General features: G+C 35.3%; 1 protein-coding gene across 11 annotated transcripts in view; it reads right to left on the bottom strand.

Annotated features, from left to right (window-relative positions):
- TANC2 (tetratricopeptide repeat, ankyrin repeat and coiled-coil containing 2) overlaps positions 1-21,432 on the bottom strand; it is a 353,239-nt gene that overhangs the window by 244,762 nt on the left and 87,045 nt on the right. For all 11 annotated transcript variants that reach the window (XM_027624902.2, XM_027624912.2, XM_027624910.2 and 8 more), the window contains one exon: positions 3,494-3,565. In XM_027624902.2, the coding sequence (XP_027480703.1) occupies positions 3,494-3,565 (72 nt within the window). The remainder of the gene's footprint in view (positions 1-3,493; positions 3,566-21,432) is intronic.

Here is a 21,432-nt window from a genome sequence, read left to right as displayed (position 1 = left end):
ATGGTCCAAATCAAATAATGGAAATATTCGTACCACACGTAAAGTGGTATGACAGGCATAGACATCAGCTACCCCAGACCCTGCCCCAAGGACTGAGGGCTTATTCTGAAGAATATCTCCTTTCCTACACATTATTTGTTTTCCCTTGAATTTAGGACTTTTTTTTTTTTACTTATTATTTTATGTATTCACCACCAATTCAACCCTAAACCTTTTGCCAGTTGTTTAAAATTTTTCTGAAGACAATTAAATGCATCAGGTTTCTACCAATCTCATTTTCGCGAAACAACCCTTCTGGAGGCTTCTAACCTACTCCAATCTGGTTTGGTTTTCCTCTCTCCCTGTCTTCTCATTGTCATCTTAAAGATTTCTTTACCTTTCTCCTTTGTTGAACTTCCTATTTCCTGTAACCCATTTCTTCCTTTTATTTGTCTTTTTCATTTTGATGGATCATATCCTAAAGATTCCTAAGAAAGGGTACAAGGCAGGCAAAAAAAAAAAAAAAAAGCCCCAAACCAAAAACTTACATGTCTTAAAAGACTGTATTCGTTTCTTTTATTTCCCAAAGAATGTTAATAATCGTTCCATTATTTTTCTCTGCAAAATTTCTCCAAGTTCTCTCCAAGTTGCTTTATTCTACTTATTTTAATCTCTATCTTTCATACATTAGAGGGTTTCTTCAAATATCTAAAGTAACCCTTGGTTAGTTGCTAATATTTAAGAGAAGAGGACTAAAAGGCTGATTGAGAGCTTTGATACATAGAGCGATCTAGCTGGGCTGTTTTTTTAAGGAATCTCTGATGGCTACATTTTGTGTCTTTCTTTTTAGTCAGATTCTTCAGAAAAGACTATGCCAACCTCCTGCCTGAAATATGAAAGCCTACCTGCCAGTATCCTAGTGCCAACAGGATAAAGACAACTGGAGTCCAACTGTCCTATTTTCAGTATAGGACTGCCCTCAACTATGCCTGGTAGGTGTCTCCCAGTCTAGAATCTCTATTTTATTCCAAAGAATAAATTTCTGGGTTTTGCCAATGATAAGAGTAGGGAGTTGGGCACTTGACCAGCTGACTGGTTAGCTAATTTTGAGGAAGAGGTCTCAGGAATCAAATGCTGCTTCAACTGACTTTCAGCTAATCTTCCTTTCATCTCCATTTCTACATGCCACCATTCTTGAGTTTTTTGAGGTTGTTTTCTTGATTTTCTCTGCTATTGAGCTTAGGGTTCAGTTTTTAATTATTCATATACTCTCCAGTTTCTAAATTGTGTTGATGTTTGCTTTTCTCCAATCCCCCTTTACCAATTGTTTAGCAGGTTTTCGGCAAGGAGCAAAAGTGGAAGTGCCTGTTTATCCCATCTCTTTACTCCTGATAATACTGATGCTCATTCAGCTCATTATAGATGGCTTTGTAATTTTTATTTCTCTTTTGAATAAAGAGATACTACAAACAAAATCTCAGAGAAGGTAAGAAACACGCTTTAACTATTAGTTAACTCTAATGATGATGCAATTCCTGGTAATTTCTAACTGAGATCAGGTAGTTGTGCTCAAGGTCATGGAGATCACTGATTTTGCTGTTATTAGGTTCAGCTTTTGTTTTTGTTGTTTTCTTAAAGATTTTATTTATTTATTTGAGAGAGCAAGCACAAACAGGGGGAGGGGCAGAGAGAGAGGGAGAATCAGGCTCCCAGCTGAACAGGAAGCCCGATGCAGGGCTCAATCCCAGGACCTCAGGATCATGAACTGAGCCAAAGGCAGGCACTTAACTGAGTCACCCAGGTGCCCCTCAGCTTTTGTTATTAAAACTCAACTACACTCAGTGATTTGAAAAGTATTTTAACTGACACAGCCCATGGGGCATAAGATAAATAAATAATCTCCCATATCTATATCTGTGACATTTAATACAAATTATGATATTTAATAAAAATTAGTATAATTTTTTTCTATTAATTTCTACTGATTTTATTTTTAGGGTCTTTCATACATGTGTTCATTTTCTTTCTTCCCCCCCACCCAGGTTTATTGAGATATTATTGACATATATGACACTATGAAAGTTTAAGGTGTACAATGTGTTGATTTGATATACTTATATACTGTAATTCATTTTAAGTTCTTCTTTCATATAAAAATGTTTAAGGGGAAAAAAAATCAGACAAATTTCTGATATAATACCATGCATATTATTTAAGAATGAGTAAGTACTAGTATAAGTTAAAATTTCCAAATCAACCTGCATATATTATTCCTCTTTTTATTCTGCAACAAATAATTTTATAAAAACAGTACAACTCCAAAACTAGGGAAGAGCAAACTTGGAGAAAAAAGGTAATAGGATTATGGCATAAACGAACCAGAAACTTTTACAGGATAAAAAACACCATACATTTGTAAATCAAAGCTTTATTTTATTTATAAGTAAACATTCTCTAATAATCATACATCAGTCAAAATGACTGCCTGAAATTTTGTAATATATTCATCAATTCGGGTTCTCAATTCCATTCTCTTAGAGATCATTTCATTCATTCAGCAATATTTATTTTGTAACTACTATATGCCTGGTACTTATTCTTGGCACTAGAAATACAATAATGAACAGAACAGACAAAAATCTCTATAATCATGAAACATTCATTCTAGTTTTGGACAGAGAAAATAAAATAAATACAAAGGTGATACGTACTATGAAGAAAAAGGAATGTGGGGGCACTAGTCATACAATTTTAAATAAGTTAATTAGGGAAGGCCTATCTGAAGATTTCACTGATACAGGATGTTTTTACCTAGTTTGGAAGTTGTCACTTCAAAAAACCAGTCTACAGCAGATAATAAATTTTCAACAGAAAAGGAAAATAATTAGTAAGATCCTAATTTAAAATAGCAATTATAACCAAAAACCATTTCTTCTGAGATAAGACAACAAATACTGTATTGATTAAATTTTAAAAAGCCAGTGTGCTAATACAAATGTTACTGTTAAAAATTTACTTTAGGTGATATTCCAAAAGTGATATCCAGATATATATCACAAAGCTTCAAAATTACTTAAAATCTTATTAAGGTATTAGCATTTAAAAAAAATGACATGAGAAAATTTTTCATTTTATCTTGAATAAATGATATCATAGAACTTTTAGATTACAACATTTAAAGCTCTAAAGGAGAAACTAGAATATCTAAACTAGACCCAGAGAGGGCTCCTGAGTGGCTCAGTTGGTTGGGCGACTGCCTTCGGCTCAGGTCATGATCCTGGAGTCCCGGGATCGAGTCCCACATGGGGAAATCCCTGCTCAGCGGGGAGTCTGCTTCTCCCTCTGACCCTCCTACCTCTCATGCTCTCTGTCTCTCATTCTTTCTCTCTCAAATAAATAAATAAAATAAAATAAAATAAACTAGACCCAGAGAAAACCCCAAACCTCAGAGTTAGTACTAGAAAGGAATAGCTGATATCTTTTCAATTTAATAATAAATTTAATGAAAGCTTACCTTGCCCAGAGCGGCTTTGGCGAGAGTCTACACTTGACTGTCTTCGATCCGGTGGTTCCTCGCTCCCTCCATCTATTTAAAAGTAGAAAGGGCATAAGCAAATAGATAATGGAATTGATGTAATATCTTCTATGGTGCCATCTGCATCTTAAAATTACACTATCTAGGGGCACTTGGGTGTCTCAGTCGGTTATGTGTCCAACTCCTGATTTCAGCTTAGGTCATGATCTCAGGGTTGCAGTGTTGTGAGATCAAACCCAGCATCAGGTTCTGCACTCAGCGGGGAGTCTGCTTGGATTCTCTCTCCCCCTCTCCCTCTGCCCCTCCGACCCCACACACGCTCTCTCTCCCCCCCTAAAATAAATAAATAAATCTTTTTTAAAAACTATAATATCTAGCATTTGTTCTCATTTCTTATAATCTCAATCACTGAAATATCTGAGGACTTTTTCCTATATAAATCAAAGGTTCTTACCCATATTTTTGTGAGGACAGTTTACACTTCCCTCTGGAAGTGTAAAGAAAGTCAAGCAGTTCCTTCCCTATCCCCATACATATACACTCTACTTCGCATGTAATGAATAATGTTATCAACTCTGAAGTTCACTCACAGATCCCAGTATCTAAGCCTTGATTTAAAGATTTAAAGCAATGTCTAAATTAATTACAGCTGCTTATTTGTTTAAAGTATGTCAAATAATCCCTTGGGCTATATGTTTTACTAATAAAAATTACATTTATACGTCTTATAAGATATAAGAAAATTATATAATACATCAAAGAGCAATATAAATCAGAATCAGAAAAACTCAGAAATGAGGAAACAGAAACCAAGAAAGAACTAGAAATAAAACAAAAATCATTTCAGTACTGAAGACTGAACTATAAGAAAACAAACAAATAAACATAACAGAAGATCTTAAAAGAAACAGAAAGTTGGGGCACCTGGGAGGCTCAGTTGGTTGAGCGCTGACTCTTGATTTCAGTTGAGGTCATGATCTCAGGGTCCTGGGATCAAGCCCAGTGGGGAGTGGGCTCTCCCTGGTCATGAGATCACAATGATGTTTAAAAAACAACACTACACTAAACTGGTCACCTTCTGAGGATGACAGGAATCCAGTTCATTATCTTGAAATCTGGGAAAAAGGAAAGAACTAAGCAATTCATGCTACATTTCCTATATAAATTGTACTGGTACCCAAAGAGTACATAAGAGAGATCTTCTATAAAATCATTCCAGATAATAAATGAGAACCAAAAGAAAAAATGAGAATATCACCATTTCATAATGAATTAATGGCTCCAGAGGCACTGAGCATCAATGACTAATAACATTAAAAAAGAGTAAAAACCAGACATTATATGCCTCTTGATGACAGGAGCAAAACTACAGTTTTCGATCAAACCTGAGTCTGGTCAAACCTCTGAATCTAGCTGTCAGTGTTCAGGAAAAACAAAAGACAGAGGAAAATGTTGAATTGTTCCTGGGTACACAATCAACAAAATTCAGACTGTGGGAAATTATACAGATCAAATAACTTAGGTCTTTCAACAGATTAAACAAAAGAAAAAGATAAGTATTATGCAGTCCTAAATTATTGTGGAATAAACATTCATTTTTTAAAAAATTTTTATTTATTTATTTGACACACAGTGAAAGCACAAGCAGGGGGAGAGGGAGGCAGAGGGAAAGGGAGAAGCAGTCTCCCCGCTGAGAAGGGAGCCCAATGAGGGACTTGATCCCAGGACCCCAGGATCATGACCTGAGCCGAAGGCAGACGCTTAACCGACTGAACCCACCCAGGGGCCCCAATGTTGATTTTATCAAAATACAAAAGTATACCAGAAATCTATGGCATCTTAAATCAGGATGCGTAAAGACAATACTAGTCAATTTTTCATCCTAGTAATTAATTTTTTTATGCAAGTATCTTTCTTCTCCTTTACTTGTAAATCAATTACAATAAGCAACATTCATATTCAGGCGGGTCTTAAATTTTCATTTTTCTGATTTTTCTATGTGGATAAAATTTTATATATATAATTTGTTTTAACACCAAAACAGGCTCTTAGGGGCGCGTGGGTGGCTCAGTCGTTAAGTGTCTGCCTTCGGCTCAGGTTATGGGATCGAGCCCCGCCAGGAAGCCTGCTTCTCCCTCTCCCACTTCCTCTGCTTGTGTTCCCTCTCTGGCTTTCTCTCTCTCTGTCAAATAAGTAAATTAAAAAAAAAATCTTTAAAAAAAAACATGCTCTTAAAGTATGTGAGAAGTAATATGAATAAAATATAGACATTTCCCTCATCAGCGCTGTCTTCCTAAACAATACGAGGCAAAAAATAAAAAAAAAACTAGGCTTCAAATAGTATTAAATTTGCATCATCTGTGGAATGTTAGGATATCAATAAAACAACCGAGAGGAGAAATATAGGCAAGAAATGGCTTAAGATATAGTTTTAAGTCAGCAAGCCAGTGAATAATAAGACAAAAAAATCAATTTTGATACCATCATAATCTAAAATGTTTTAACTGCCTAAATTTTCAAAATTAAATCAGAAATACACTGCAGTAAATTTGAGCAATTCACTCTTAAGACTGAAACCCTATAACCAACCACATCTTACTCCAGTGTAGACTGAACATAAGAGTTGAGATTAACTCTCAGGTAGAAGTAAACAGTAAAGATTTTTTAAGAAGAATAAACTCACCACTTCCCCAAGATGATGTTGGAAAAAATTTCAACCTCTTTAAAAGTGTTTGTGGTATGCTTATGCAACCAATGAATCCATTATCCAAAATAACAAGACTACAATGACATACAGTACTTTAAATGTTTTTGCTTCACTTAACACACAATTCAAAGTACAGATAAGACCTCCCACGCAGGACACTTATATCTACATTTATGGACAAAACAGAAGACCTTCAGTCTTCAAGCAAGTTATTTGCACAAGACTGATTACCTCACCCCAGAGTGTAGAAGATGGGACGGGGCTGTGTCTATGAAGTAAGAATTTACTCATCAAACTTAAGTTAAAGACTTACTTCAGATTATACTGTGAACTTTGCAGAGGAAAGCCCCCTGTTTTAACAGATACAGAAATAAAAAGAAAAGACCTGACTGTTCAACTCAAGTACTAGCTTTTAAAACGAGAGCTTAGGTTTCCTGGATTTGAGATAATCAGCAGAGAACATTTGTTTTTTTATCTGCACACTGAGTTAAATCCAGCAATATAAAACAATATACTTTTAATACTGAGAAACATGAATAGATTTCCTATTCCCATTATTTCAAAGGGGAAAAATGTCATTGGAGAATTTATCTCAAAGTGTAAATAACTTTCAATTGAGGGGTATTAAAGCACTAAAATAGGCCTGGTAAAGAAATACCAACCATATAGGGATATTCAGTATGTAGTGATTTCTATGAAGGAACTTAAGTTAGAGAAAGTCTAGTAAGAAAGTGCCTGAACAATTCCAAGAAAAATATTTTCTTTCCTGTAAGAAGGGGATACTTTAAATGATTCTTCTTTTCAACCCAGGATCAAAATATTAGAGTTGAAAAATTAACAATTTAAGTAACCTTGAACTTGGTAAGCCAAGCTCATCTTTAGTGTTCTCAGTTAAATACTGTGCTAGAATCAATAACAGATTAGCTTTTATGAAAAAAATTTTAAAGTTGGTTGTTTTCAATCCTTCTTTGGTAACTTAAATATATGACCCTAATAGAAGGCATGGGAAGGGTATTAAAACTGAATAGAATACAATACAAAGAGATTAAAGTTTTACTATTCAAGTATAAACTCTGGTGCCTTTTACTAATCAGGCATGAATCTGTAAGAACTGTATAAACTTAATGCCAACAAAGGCAGACATGAACTGAAAGATATGAATGGAATTTTTTTTAAAGTGCAAAAGGAAGGACCAGGAACATAAGATAGATTTATTTATTAGCCAAATGTCACTTATGAAGCGGTACATAGATAAGATGCGCCCTGGCTACATAAGCACTTTAATAACCAGAAAAGATGAAAAGCAGCTCATCTGTTTGGAGTAGAAAAGAGAAAAAGGAACCACAATTTATTTGTTCCATTACCTATTCTCTGCCGGGTGCAGTACCAGAAAGATCTTTACAATATTATCTCATTCAATACTAATAACAATTCTATGAAACAAGTATTATGCCCATTTTAAATGTAAGACTGAGATTCAGGGAAGTAAAGTGACTTCCCCCAAATCATACTGCAATCCTAAAATTCAAAGTGTCTGGTTTCAAAAATCTCTGCTGCTCTCTTCTATAACAAAGAAGTCATTAAGGTGGTGGTGGGGGGGTCATGAAGGGGAAAGAGAGCAGAAGTGGACAGAAATCAATTCAGAGGTTGCTGCAAAAATCCAGAAGAAGAATGAACACTTGGATGAAGGGCGCAGTGGAGGTAGTGAGAAGAGATCAGATTCTGGATACATTTTGAAGGTACAGCACAATCAGCTGCCAGAAGAGAAAAATAAAGAAATAATCAAGGGTAATTTTAATATTTTGGGGCCAAACAATGGATCTGCAATTTACTGAGATATGAAAGACTGTGAAAGAATGGGTTTGAGGATGAGGAGAGCATTTGGAGCTCAGTTCTGGACATACTAAGCTTAAGGTACAACCAGTGGAGCTAAGTAAGAATAGTTTTTAAAGTTTTTACATTTTTAAATGACTGAAAATTAAAAGTAATATTTTATGACATAAAAAGTATATGAAATGCAAATTTGAATGTCCACAAAGTTTTATTAGCACACAGTCATGATAACTCATTGATATACAGTTGATGACTGCTTTTACACCACAATGACAGTTCAGTAGCTGCAAAGTCTACGGCCTACAACACCTAACATATTTACTATCTAGCCCTTTACAGAAAAAGTTTGCCAACCCCTAGTATAAGCAATTCTGAGACAAATATTCTATTACCGGCAACCATTCCCCTATACTCGGGCAGCACCAAACTACTTGATGATATGCAAAGAGGAAATGCATTGTAAGGCCTCCATCAACTTATTCACACTTTTTCCTCTACGTAAAATGCAGTTGCCTCTACTTAACAATGTAAGGAAATTGTATCCAACACATATTAATGGGGCTTAGTGTCTAGCACAACTAAGTTGGACTCAATCTTTGAACTACTATTATTTATATGACCTTAGGAAATTTAATTAACTTCTCTGAACCTCAATTTCTTTATCTGTGAAGCTGGTATTAGTAATACTTATGGAGTTGTGGTGAAAAACAAATGTAGTAATGTATATAAAACACAGCATGCCATCTGGCACTAAGTAAACACTTATTATATGATAATTGGAGTCTTCATCTATCATCGTCATGATCAATAACAACATCCTTTCACCAAAAGATGGCTTAAATATCATTTCCTTATCTTCTCTGTAAGATTTTCGGGAGACTCCCATTAAGAATTAATTGTTCCCTCTTCTGTGCTTCTATAGCACACTATACATATCTGTTTTATAGCATTGACACACTGCATAATGATTAATTATTTACATGACTATCTTTGGACTAAAGTTCAAAGTATGCCTTTGAAAGCCTTTTTCATCTTGATATTTTCAGTGCCAACTTAAGATCTAGGAAGGCAAGGGTATTCTAAAAAAAAAACTGTTGAATTAATTTTGTCAAGGGCCAGATCTAAAATTAATGCATTCATAAAACCAAACCAATTTTGTCAAGGGCCAGATCTAAAATTAATGCATTCATAAAACCAATCCAAGTTCAAGGAAAAAATAAGTGGTACTGATGAGGTTTGAGACCCAGTATAAGAAGTTCAATGTTTTCCTTTTCTTATCCAAACTATTATTCTGAAAAGAAGAGTGGCATTATTCTAAAGCACAAATACCTTATCCTTCACATCAATCTCAAAGATCTTAATTATCAATAAGAATTTTCATAGGTGAGTCCAGACCCCCTAAAAGTGATTCTTAAGAAAACATCCATAGTGTCTCTTCCTCTAAAGAAAAAAAGGAAGCATTCTATTCCAAAAAAAAGTATTTAACATAATGCCATCAATACTATAGTTAACACTTTTCACAGGTTTTCATAGATCTAGCTTCTACACTCTAAATCTAAATATGAAACATAACTTCCCTATGATGAGTTATCAACTTACATTTGCCTAAGGTATCCAAAATTGCCTAAGGTATCCCAGAAAGTCTGATCTGTAGTTCAAGAAAAGTTCTAAACACAGAATTGTTTGATTCTCATGATGGAGCTATGCATCAATGATGATGAGTAATAAAAGGAAAACAAAGTAGACTTGCTAATTGCAAATGGAGCAATCACCAGTAATAATGTCAGTATTTTAAAACTTGATGACTGGGCTTTCAAGGTGCACAACGAATATATAAAATGTCAAGCCTAACACAGAATTAAATAGTGCAACTGTCAAAAATAAAGGTATCTACAATTATGTATTTTTCTTGTTTTTTATTAATAAACTTTTTATTTTAGAATAGTTTTAGATTTACAGAAAAGTTGCTGAGATAGTACAGGGAGATCCCATAAACCCTACACCTGGTTTCCCACTTAGATTAGTCATTTGCCAAAACTAATGAATCAATATTGATACATTATTATTAACTAAAGTCCCCACTTTACTTAGATTTCCTTAGTTTTTATTTAATGTCTATTTTCCATTCCATGATACCATATTATGTTTAGTCATCATGTATTCTTAGACTCCTTAGACTAGTTTCTCAGGAACTTTTGTTGCTTTTGGTGACTTTGACAGTTTTGAGGAGTATTGGTCAGGAATTTTACAGAATGCCCTCAGTTGGGGTTTGTCTGATGTTTTTCTAATGATTAGACTTGGGATATAGGTTGAGAGGAGGAAGACCACAGAGGCAAATTGCTCTCTTCATCATTTAATTTCTAGAATGCATGCTATCAATATATTGAAACTAAATAAATAGGTATACATGTTTACATACCCTACATAACTGAAAAAGAAAACTGAAGCTCTAGCTTCTTCAGCTGTGCCAACATTAATGAGAACAGACGTTATCTATTTGGTTCTTACTATGTGTCAGACACTGTGCCAAATGTCTTACAAATTTATGTCATTCAATCCTCAATAAAACCTTAGGATATAAATACCATTTTTCTTTTTGCTAGGTCAGGAAATAGGAATTGAGATTCCAGGCAAACATGGCCACAGGATCCAGGATCTGAAACTTGGCCTTTATTCTAAAGCCTGTTCTCTTCTCCACCATTCTCTGTCTGTACATAAATATATCATGACATGTTAGAGAGCTCAACAGTGCAGTTGGTAGGAGACCAAAAAAAAAAAAAAATTCCAAGGTGAATTTGAAATAATCTCTGATTTCAAACTTCTTCCCCTCAAATCGGGTACTTAGTGTGGCTCCCTTGAATTCTTCAGTTTAAAAGTTTGCTTGGAGTTGTTAGTAAGCATAGATATCTCTACAGATAAGCACTTCTTAGATTCACAGAATGATAGAGCTAAGAAGGAATTTTGAGTTTATTTTTGTCAATTGATGCTTTTTAAACACTTTGTGAGAGTGAAGCTTTGAAAAAAAAAAAAAAACAAAAAACAGTCCAGCACAGCAACTTAACAGTTAAAAATACAACTGAATGTCAACAACAGGTATATATATATATATATATATATATACACATACACACATTTACTTTATTTATTTTTGGTGTTCTTATCTGTTGAAACTGGATGCTGAGAAGGATACATATGAGTCTCAATCTTGGCCACATACCAGACTGATCTAAAAATCCAGGGATTTAAAAAAATCCTTATGCTCAAGCTACCCCCCAGATCAATGAAATGAGAATACTGAGAGGAAGACCCGAGCATAACTCGTTCTTTAAAACTCCCTGGATGATTCAGCATGCAGCCAAAGTTGAAAAATATTCGTAGAGATTAGGGGTGCTTTGATACAGAAATGAACTGGATCCACCTGCAAGTTTTCAGTGCTAATCGGGAGATGCTATAGGTAAATAAAATACTAATTGTACTGAAGAATATGATCTCTAAATTGAGGACAAAAGTTACATTCATATGTTCACTCCCTGTTTATTACTGACTTTGGTGACTTGGGGAGTTTATGGACTAAACCAGGACAATATTGTATAATTTGAATAAGGTTTTAACGTATAGTTAACTAGACTAAATTTACTCTTTTGAGCTGGGTTTGTGAAGTTACACTACCAAGACGATTTTGTCACCTAGATGTAAAGCTTCCTAAGATTGTGAAAACTAAAATAGCCTCTGCTTCTTCACATTAACCTGGTCTCGGGAAAGCCACAGCTCCTAAAGCATGAGAAGGGATGTTCAGGAATAGTACCAGATTTTATTTATAAAACAGACAGGAATAAAAGAACATTGTGCACTTAGGAAAATCCAGAGTCTGGTATACTAGAGCACAGAAAGTATGGGGAAGAGGCAGGATATCAAAGTAGAAAAGTTGGCAGAAGCATCATCACAAAAGGCATAATCATTATTCATGATTAGACTTCATCCTCTAAGTGTGGGGAAGAAAATGAAGGACAGTGAGCAGGAGAGTAGCATCATCTGAACAGTGTTTTCAAAAGACAAATTTGGTGAGCATATATAGATGGCACTACAGGGTCAGAGAAGCAAAGAGATCACTGCAATAAGCCCAGAGGAAAGGAAAGCCTGACTAAATGCATTAACACTGAGAATACAGAAGAAAGGGTAGGTTTGTGGCATATTTAGGACTAAGAACCCCAAAGACTTTGTATCCTTTTGAAAGAGGTGTTCTAATCACTATCATCAGTTTTCTTTCCCCTTTCTTCCTTCAATCTAATCTCATCAGGCTTTCACCCACGCTGTTCCAGCAAATTCACATTTACCATGATCTCCTGTAAAGTCTACTGCTAACTCCAGTGGTCAGTTCTGTTTTCTTATTTCTTGCCTTATTATAACAACATTTGATGCAGTTCACCATTCTCTTTTCCTTGAAGCTTTCTCTTCACTTAACTTTCTTTTCCACCCTTTCCTACCTCTGTGGCTCCCTCTCAGTCTCCCTGGCTTGTTCTGTCTCTGCTCCCCAATCCCTACATGGCCCAGTGCCCCGAGGGCTCACTTCTCTAATCTGTACTCTCCCCTATGTACACTCCTTTGTTTATCTCAAACAGACTCATGACTTTATGTTTCATCTAAATGCTGACGGTTCCCAAATTTGAATGTCCAGCCTGAACCTTGTTTGTGAACAAGCTCAGTACTTCTGGAATTGCCTACCCTAGATCTCTACTTTGAACATTAATCGGGCATCTCAAAATCTGACGCAGCCTCACATGCCCCCTCTCACAGTCTTCCTTCTATCTGTGAACAGCATCTCCACTCTTTTAGTTGCTCAAGTCAAAAACCTGGGAGTTATCCTTAACCCCTCTCTTTGTCTCACACTGCACATGCATTCCGACAGCAAACTCTATCAGCTGTACCTTCATAATATATCCATACTTCTCACCCTTTGCTCCTGCCACCCTGGTCCCAGCCACCTTTGTCTATGACCTGGTTTCTCTGCTTCTGCCCCGGCCTGGCTTCAGTTTATTCTCAACACAGCAATCAGAATGGTTCTGTTAAAACACAAATCACATCAGGACACTCCTCTCCTCAAGGATTCACCATCTTAGTAAAAGTCAAAGTACTTAGATCAAGGTGCTACATAATATGGCCCCCATTACCTCTCTGACTTCATCTCCTACTACTCTCACGCCTCTGACTTCACTGAAGCATACTGGTTCCCTTCACGCTTTAAACATGCCAAAGAGGGGCGCCTGGGTGGCTCAGTCGGCTAAGCGTCTGCCTTCTGCTCAGGTCATGATCCCAGAGTCCTATCCTAGGATCGAGCCCCGCGGCGGGCTCCCTGCTCAGTGGGGAGTCTGCTTCTCCCTCTCCCTCTGCCCCTCCCCATGTCCATGCTCTTTCTCTCTTGCTCACTGTCAAATAAATAAATAAAACCCTTAAAAAATAAAAATAAAAAATAAACACAACAAAGATTTAACCATATCAAGGCATCTGCCTAGAATATTTCTCTCTCAGGTATCAGTATGGCCTCTTCTTTCATTTCCTTCATATAGGTATCTAAGTGTCCCCTCAACAACCATCTTCGCTCCACACCCTATCTAAAATCGTACCCCCACAGGCACCAGATTTACATAAACATCCTTTTTTCTCCCTTCCCTGCTTCTTGTTCTCCTTGGTAGTTACCACTAACAGATTCTATATTTTACTTATTTACTTTAATGGCCAACCATCTCCTCTACTAGAATATAAGTTCCATGAGGGCAAATAATTTTGTATTCACTGTTCTATCCCCCATGCCTAGAGCAATAGCTGATATCTGAAATAATTTGCATGAGTGAAATGAGTGAAAGAAGGGAATTCTGGATGCCTTAGAATTCTTGATTTGGGAATTTCACTGGACTTAACCAAATGAACCATTTAACCATTAACCAAAATGAAGCACAGAAGATGGGAGACTGGGGAGGAGAAATAATAAGTCACTTTGACCAAGGATTTAATTTACAATCTAACTTAATCTTAACCTCTATGTAGTGCCTCATCAATTCTAGATCTAGGACTAGAAGGAGGGACACATGAACAGCCAGAAGTGAAATTATTTAATCCCTTGATTTTTTTTTTTTTAAACCAAACAGGTTAATTCTCAAACAGGAGCTCTGTAATGATTCTCAATTCTCAACACAACTGTTTATGTTTTACTTTTAAATACATTATTCTAATGTAAAAGGAGCTCATTTTACTCATCTATTTGTGTAAAAATTGGAGAGGTCCATCTTCTAATTAATTGCCTTTTGAAATCTCTACTTGAATGTCTTATATATACCTCAAACTCAAAATATCCAAACAGGAAATTCTCACCTTCTCCTCACCCCTTCAAGCCTGACACTCTTTATCAGAGCTCCCCATCTCAATGAATTCATCACCAAATATTGCTGATTCTCCTTCCTAAGGTCCCTTGAGTCCATACCTAACCTGTCTCCAATTCCTATATCCATTCTCTTCTAAATGTTTATCCACAACACGGCTGAATAATCATTTAGAAATGCAGATGTAATAGTTTTCCCATTTAATGTTTAAAATGTTAAAGTGATCCCCATTAGAATAGATACAAATTCTTAACATGGTCTATAAGATTCTTTTCCAGCTTCATTTATAATTAGATCTCCCTTTGCTTTCCTAATATTGGCTTTCGTTCAGTTTCTGATCTCTACCCTCAAGATATCTAGAGTAGAAACCTGAGAAACAACTACTATATACCTGGGGAGTCAGGATAAAGTGGTTTTGACCCCAAATTCCTGCCTTTGTATATGAGGATAAGTAAGTTTCAAAAGCACTAGTAATAGAAAATTTTTATTTCATGTCATATGTTAATAAAATAAACCCTTAAATTTATTCCTCTTACACCTTAAAAAGATAGAATGATAGCTACTGACAGATTAAAAATCAAATCTCCCCCTCTCCCACCTCAACCCCCCAAAAGGGCACATCTTTCTGTTTTGACTGATAAGTATCTTTAAATGTACTTGGCACTCATTGAAAAACCAAAATAATAAAAAGCCAAAATATATATATATAATCTAACTATGCCTTAATTTTTTTTTCACCAATTATACTTTATTTATCCCATATGCCTATATTATTTGATTATAACAATGGCAATGAATATAAAAATTTAAGATCAATGTGTTTTAAGGAAAATGGTTTTTTAAAGGAAAAACCTTGGTATATGTAATATACAAAATTCAGAATAGTCCCTTCTCTAAACTTGTCATTAATAAGGTCCTTACTCCCGAGCACTACTATTTTGTATTTTTCTCTTAAGTAACTAGGAAACATAAATATAACAATGATTAAGTAGTTGAATAACAGGAATCATTAGGATCTAGTAGAATATAGAAATATTTAATTAGGGCACCTGGGTGGCTTGATCGATTGAGTATCCAACTCTTGACTTCAGCTCAGGTCTGGCTCTCAGGGTCGTGTAATCGAGGGGAGTCAGCTTGGGATTCTCTCTCTCCCTCTCCCTAGGTCCTCCTCCCCCCCCCCCCGCTTACATGTGTTCTCTCTTTCTCTTAAATAACTTAAAAAAAAAAAAGAAATATTTAAACCAAAAAAAAGTAAGTAACTGAATAAAGAATCACGAAAACAGACTCACATTTAAATAAAGGAACTTCATATACGAGAAAATAGCATTATAAAGCACTGGGGAAAGGAAAGGCTATTCAACAACAAATAGGGTACAAAAACTAACTTTTTCCATATGAGAGAAAACAACTAGATCCCTTTGTCATACCTCAATCTAATTACTAAAAAATTAAGGGGAAAAAGAAAAAAATCAAAATGTAAAAAATCTGAAAATGAAAAATCAAAACATCAAACCTTAAAAAATTTTTTTTCTGAAACAATATAGGGGGAATTAAGAATGATAAAAATGAATAAATTAAAATTTAAAACTTACATTCAACAGAGGTTTAGAGTTTTAGACTTATAACCAAAAGCAAAGTTTTAAGACAGAACAGACTAAAAAAGGATATCTGCAATAAATGTGACAGACTAAGGATCCATCTACAACAGGGATCTATGAACTTCTGTAAAGAGAATAAATACTTTAGGCTTTGCAGACCATATGTTCTCTGTTGCAACTACTTAACTCTACCATCTAGCACAAAAGCAGCCATAGACAATATGTAAATAAACAAGTGTGGCTGTATTCCAATAAAACTTTCTTTATGGACACCAAAACATATAATTTTCACATATTATTTTTTTTCTGAATCACAAAATAATTGTAAGAACTATCCTTCACTCACAGTTTGCACAAGAACAGGTGGTCAACTGGACTTGACCCTGTCTAGAATATATAAAGAATATCTGTAAATCAATAAGACAAAGATAAATAAATCCAAGCAAAAAAATGCACAAAGAATATAAGGAAGCTATTAACAAAAGAGGTCATGTGAAGGGCCAAAAACACATCAAAGGATATTTGGCTTCACTAGAAATTAAGGAAACAGAAATTAAATCAGTAGGATATTACCTTTCATGTACCAGATTAGGGAAAAAGAAGTCTGACCATATGAATGTTGGCAAGGATACTGCAAAACAGGAACTGTCAAACACTGCTGAGAAGACTATAAGCTGGTACAGTGACAAAGCACAAAAATTATCTAGTAAAAGTGAAATGCAAATCACCTACATCCTGGCAATTCCATTTCCAGGTATAGCCCCTAGAAAAACTGATATGTGTGTAAGGATATTCACTGCAGCATTACTTGTAATAACACAGAACAAAACAAACAGTGAAATAAACTCAGATTTCTATTAGGACAGAAATGAAAAAAGAAATGTGCTCATAAAGTTGAATACTACACAAGACATACAAAAAATAAACCAAATCCATATATACCAACAAGAGCAAAATAAGCAAGATGCAGAATTCCACAGAGAGAACAATACCACTCAGAAAATTTTAGAAAACATACAATACTAAAAATTGTTCATGGATACATTTATATTAGAATTTTTCATCTCTGATAAAGGAGATCCAATCAACTCCTTTATTTTTTTTACCAAATTCTGTATCTGTATATATGAGTTTGCGTATGATCTACGTACGTGTGCATCTGTTAGGATATGGTTATAGCAATGAGAACTAGTGAAAAAACATGCCATATTTTATTTTGAAAGTTCTAGGAATTTACATTTATGAAAATGCATTGTTGTAGCAAAACAGAGAATGGACTAAAGGGTACTGAGACTGGAGACGTAATAATTTAAGTGGAAAGAGAGGAAATCCTAAATTAGGAAGTGAGAATGGAAGAGGACAAGAGAAAACAAAGTTGAGAAGCATTCAGAAGTTCTAATCGACTGCCCACGATGACGGATTAGATGTCGGCAGCCATTTTGGGAGAGCAGAGCTTCCTGTTATTTTCCAACTACTTCCTGAATACACCTGCTATGGGCTTTTAAGTAGCTTTTAGAAAGGCCATCTACATTAGCTGATGATGATAATGGGTCATCCACTATAGCTAAGTGATAGAAAAGGTTTTTAGAAAACAAAATATCAGTTAAAGCAATTTTGAAAGAGAGGTAGCAGAAAGGTTTTCTCCGCTCTGCAGTTTCTGCCAGATTATATGCACACCGTGTCCTCCTGAGGGCTGGGGATCCTGCTGAATACTAACATCTCAATCTTCAGTCACTGGAGGAAGAGACGATAAAAGGCTTCAGGACCACATTAAGTACAAATCCTGGCTCCAACACTTACTGTATGACTTGGCCAAGTCACTGAACTTCTTTTCCTCTGCCTGTTTCTTTATCTGCTAAATGAGTAAAATAAAGTACAGCTGATCTTGACAACGTGTACTGTGCAAACCACTTATACACGATTTTATTTATTAATAGAGTACAGTACTATATATATATTCTCTTCCTTATGATTTTCTTAGCATTTTCTTTTCATTTGCTTACTTAACTGTAAGAATACAGTATATAACACATATAACATACAAACTGTGTAAATCAACTGTGTTATCCGTAAGGCTTCTGGTCAACAGTTGGCTATTAATAAAGTTTTTATGGAGTCAAAAGTTATGTGTGGATTTTCAACTATGTGGGAGTCAGCATCCCTAACCCTTAAATTGTTCAAGGGTCAAATGTAATAGAATTCATTCCGTAAGGTTCTGAAAATTAAATGGGTAAAATCATGTATGTATTTATGTACGTCTGTGTGTCTCTGAATGCATACACAAAGTGCTGCTATTCTTCTTCATCAGTTACTCGGCACCCAGTAAGTGCTGGGGCATTACACTAGGTGTTGGAGAAGGAGGTATGACAAATTTATATTGTCTGCCCTCTCACAGTATATAGTCATGACACAGTGCGACAGACGTGTGAGCTAATGTACGGTCTTCAACCTAAGGAACTAGGAATTCCTGAAGCTATTTCTCAATCTTTCCCAGCCTATCAACCATTTCAGTGTCATTTGATCTTTCGACAATTGCTAAACATCAACAGAAAAGCCTTAGAGTTACACAGAGAAAAACCCTTACTACTTTACAAATCTATGGATGAAGTCATTTTCTAAAGTCACTGTCTCTAAAGTTTCCTGCTATCCCATTTCTTTTATCCTTCTAGAAGATTTATAAATAAATAAATCTAATGTTAATCTAAAGATTCATTAATGTATAAAACTCCCAGAAACTTATCTCTAAATTTGCCCCCTCCTCTAAGAATGTATTCATTTTTTATTTCTTTTACCTGTAACCATACTGTGAATCTGAAAGATTCATAAAAAACACTCAGTAAATACCTGGGTCTTAGAATCACAAAGACAATGATGGTTAAATGAACATTAACAAGAGTTTTTTATTGCTTAGTTGAAAACGAATTACTCTCTATAGCGTAAAATCTTTTGTTTTTATGCTGTAATAGAGTACTTTTACATTTTCTTTAATAAAAAGATGTTTCTTTATTGTCTAAAACATCAACTACAACAGTTATCCCCTCATCAACTTGCTTTGTGACAGGCTCCTTCAACAAAAGATAGCTTAATTGCATCCAGCTCTCTATCACAAATTTACAGTACTAATCCTTGCCAGCCATTTTGTTTTCAGCTTGTTACAGGAGCAGCCAGCTGCCTTCAGCCTGACTCTATTAGCATATCGGATAATTTAGAAAATGAGCACAGAAATGGAGCCTAAAAGATAGAGTTCGTTTTTATCAGAATGTATCTATGTATTAGATATTACTCTTTATGCTTTATGATACTTCTCCGCTTCCTTTCAATATAATTAATTTTCTTAATTTAAATGCTCATTTCCTGCTCAGAGTAATTTTTCCCTCCCCCAGATCCTATAAATGAGACTGACATACTACTGTTTAAATATAAGAATTTCAAATTTTAATAAAATAAACTACACAGAATATTTTCTGTAAAAGGATAAAAGGATAAAGGGGTTGGATATTTGGTGCCACAATTTACAACTATATTCCAGCAGACCATCTAGCCAAGAATAATAAATACATAAAAGCTAACATATTGTTCTCACATTTCAAGGATGTTTCTAATAGCCAGCAGACAGCAAACAATTCTCCACCTGTTTTGACTTGCAATAGGCTGTTTGAATGTCAATAACAATGTGCCCTCACCAAGCATCACTGAAGTCTTAGATGACAAATCTAATACAAATTTAATAGGATGCGGAAGGGTAGGGCCAAAGAGTTCCTCTTAGTGTTCTGTTCTTCAGAACTCTTTTCCATCACATCCTCCCTCCTCCCCCAACAAGTCCCACTCATCTATATTTAATAAATATTCTGAAATGTTATTATTCATTAACCCACCCTATCACTTGTAAAACTCTTTTTAGAGAGGCTCTTCTAGTTGACTAAATAATACTATTTAGAAAGTTTGCTAACTTAATAGAATATAACACCCCTGAAGTAACAATAAGCAAAGCGGGGGAGGGGGGAGGCTGAGGTCAGGGGGGACCTGCAAGGAAATAAAATGCTCAAAAGACAGAAAATCCTGAAGTGCTTTAACAACTTCATTTTCTCCTCCAAACCCCTCCCTGTCTCCACAGCATTTTTTATGTTTTTACTGTGATGCTAACTAGCCATCCAGTCTGCTGTAGAAGCCTCTGGTTAGAACAGATTTCAAGGCTGCTGTGTCTTCTGAGGAACCAATCAGATTTCTTTGTTTCATCTGCAACATTCCATCAGGGTTATATAACATTTTAGATACATGAAACATTCTAATAATATAGTATATTTCAACCCGTAGTTAGCTAGTTATTGTCCCTAAATTTGGCATATAAAAATCCCGTATTATTCTTCTGTGTTATTCAATAAAATCAAAGGAATATAGTATAGATGGGAAGGTTATTTTTCTTTTTGGGAAGAAGACAGTGAATTTGCTTTGTCTGAAAGAAAGAGTTTGTGAAAATACAGAATATGGGCACTCTGCAGACTACTAAAATGAATGCTGATCCTTCTTATTTCTGTTTATAGTAAAGTGGGTGAGGTAATCCAACACAATGGCAAACAGCCATACAGTTGTTAATTCTTATCACATCCAGCTTGTCATTAGTATAGAATAAAATATTATAAATAGATTTCAAACTCAGGCTTAATCTTTTGCAATTTTTTAAAGCAAAGAAAAATTAAGTGAAATATTTAGAACACTTGGACAAATATTTTCTCAAAGAAAATCTGAACTCTAAATGTCAAACCCCAATTTAACACCTACAACACTAACCAAAAAATAGTATACCGGCAGCCCTGTTACCTACAGGACCAGAATACTTGCAGTACACTTGTACTGGCACCATACAAATATTTCCTCTCTCAATCTCTCTCTCTCTGTCTCTGCTAGAGATAATGCTGCATAACTTCAACACTGCTCTTCTGTGCTATTAATATAACAACTCAGATATTCAAGAACACATTAAGCTGGAACCTGTGAATCTAGTATTTTCTTTCCTTTTTTTTTTTTACAACTCAAAGGCATCCCACATATGATGGTTACAAATCAGCACAGGATTAAAATAGTGCCCGAATGCATAAAAAAGCTCAATCTGTTGGGTGTGGCTTAAGTAAATATATCTTGTCTCAACTGGACAGCTCCCCAGTAACATGCAGCCACTGAAACCCAAAATATATGAGTACACAAGTAAAGTGCTTCCGGGAGGGGGTGGGAAACTAAACCTCCATGGTTTTTTTTTATGCTTGATGTTCAATTGTTTCTACACTGTACTTCTAAAATGACAGTGCCTTGAGTCAATGCTAAACATTGCTCAAGAAACCAAGGACAGAGAAATTTTACTTGTCCTACTTCCTCTCCTTATTTTATACTCACTGTCTACAACATGGCCGT

Source organism: Zalophus californianus, chromosome 16 (genome assembly GCF_009762305.2).
Source record: "Zalophus californianus isolate mZalCal1 chromosome 16, mZalCal1.pri.v2, whole genome shotgun sequence".
Lineage (NCBI taxonomy): Eukaryota > Metazoa > Chordata > Mammalia > Carnivora > Otariidae > Zalophus > Zalophus californianus.
This window is presented reverse-complemented; position numbering and strand designations above follow the sequence as displayed.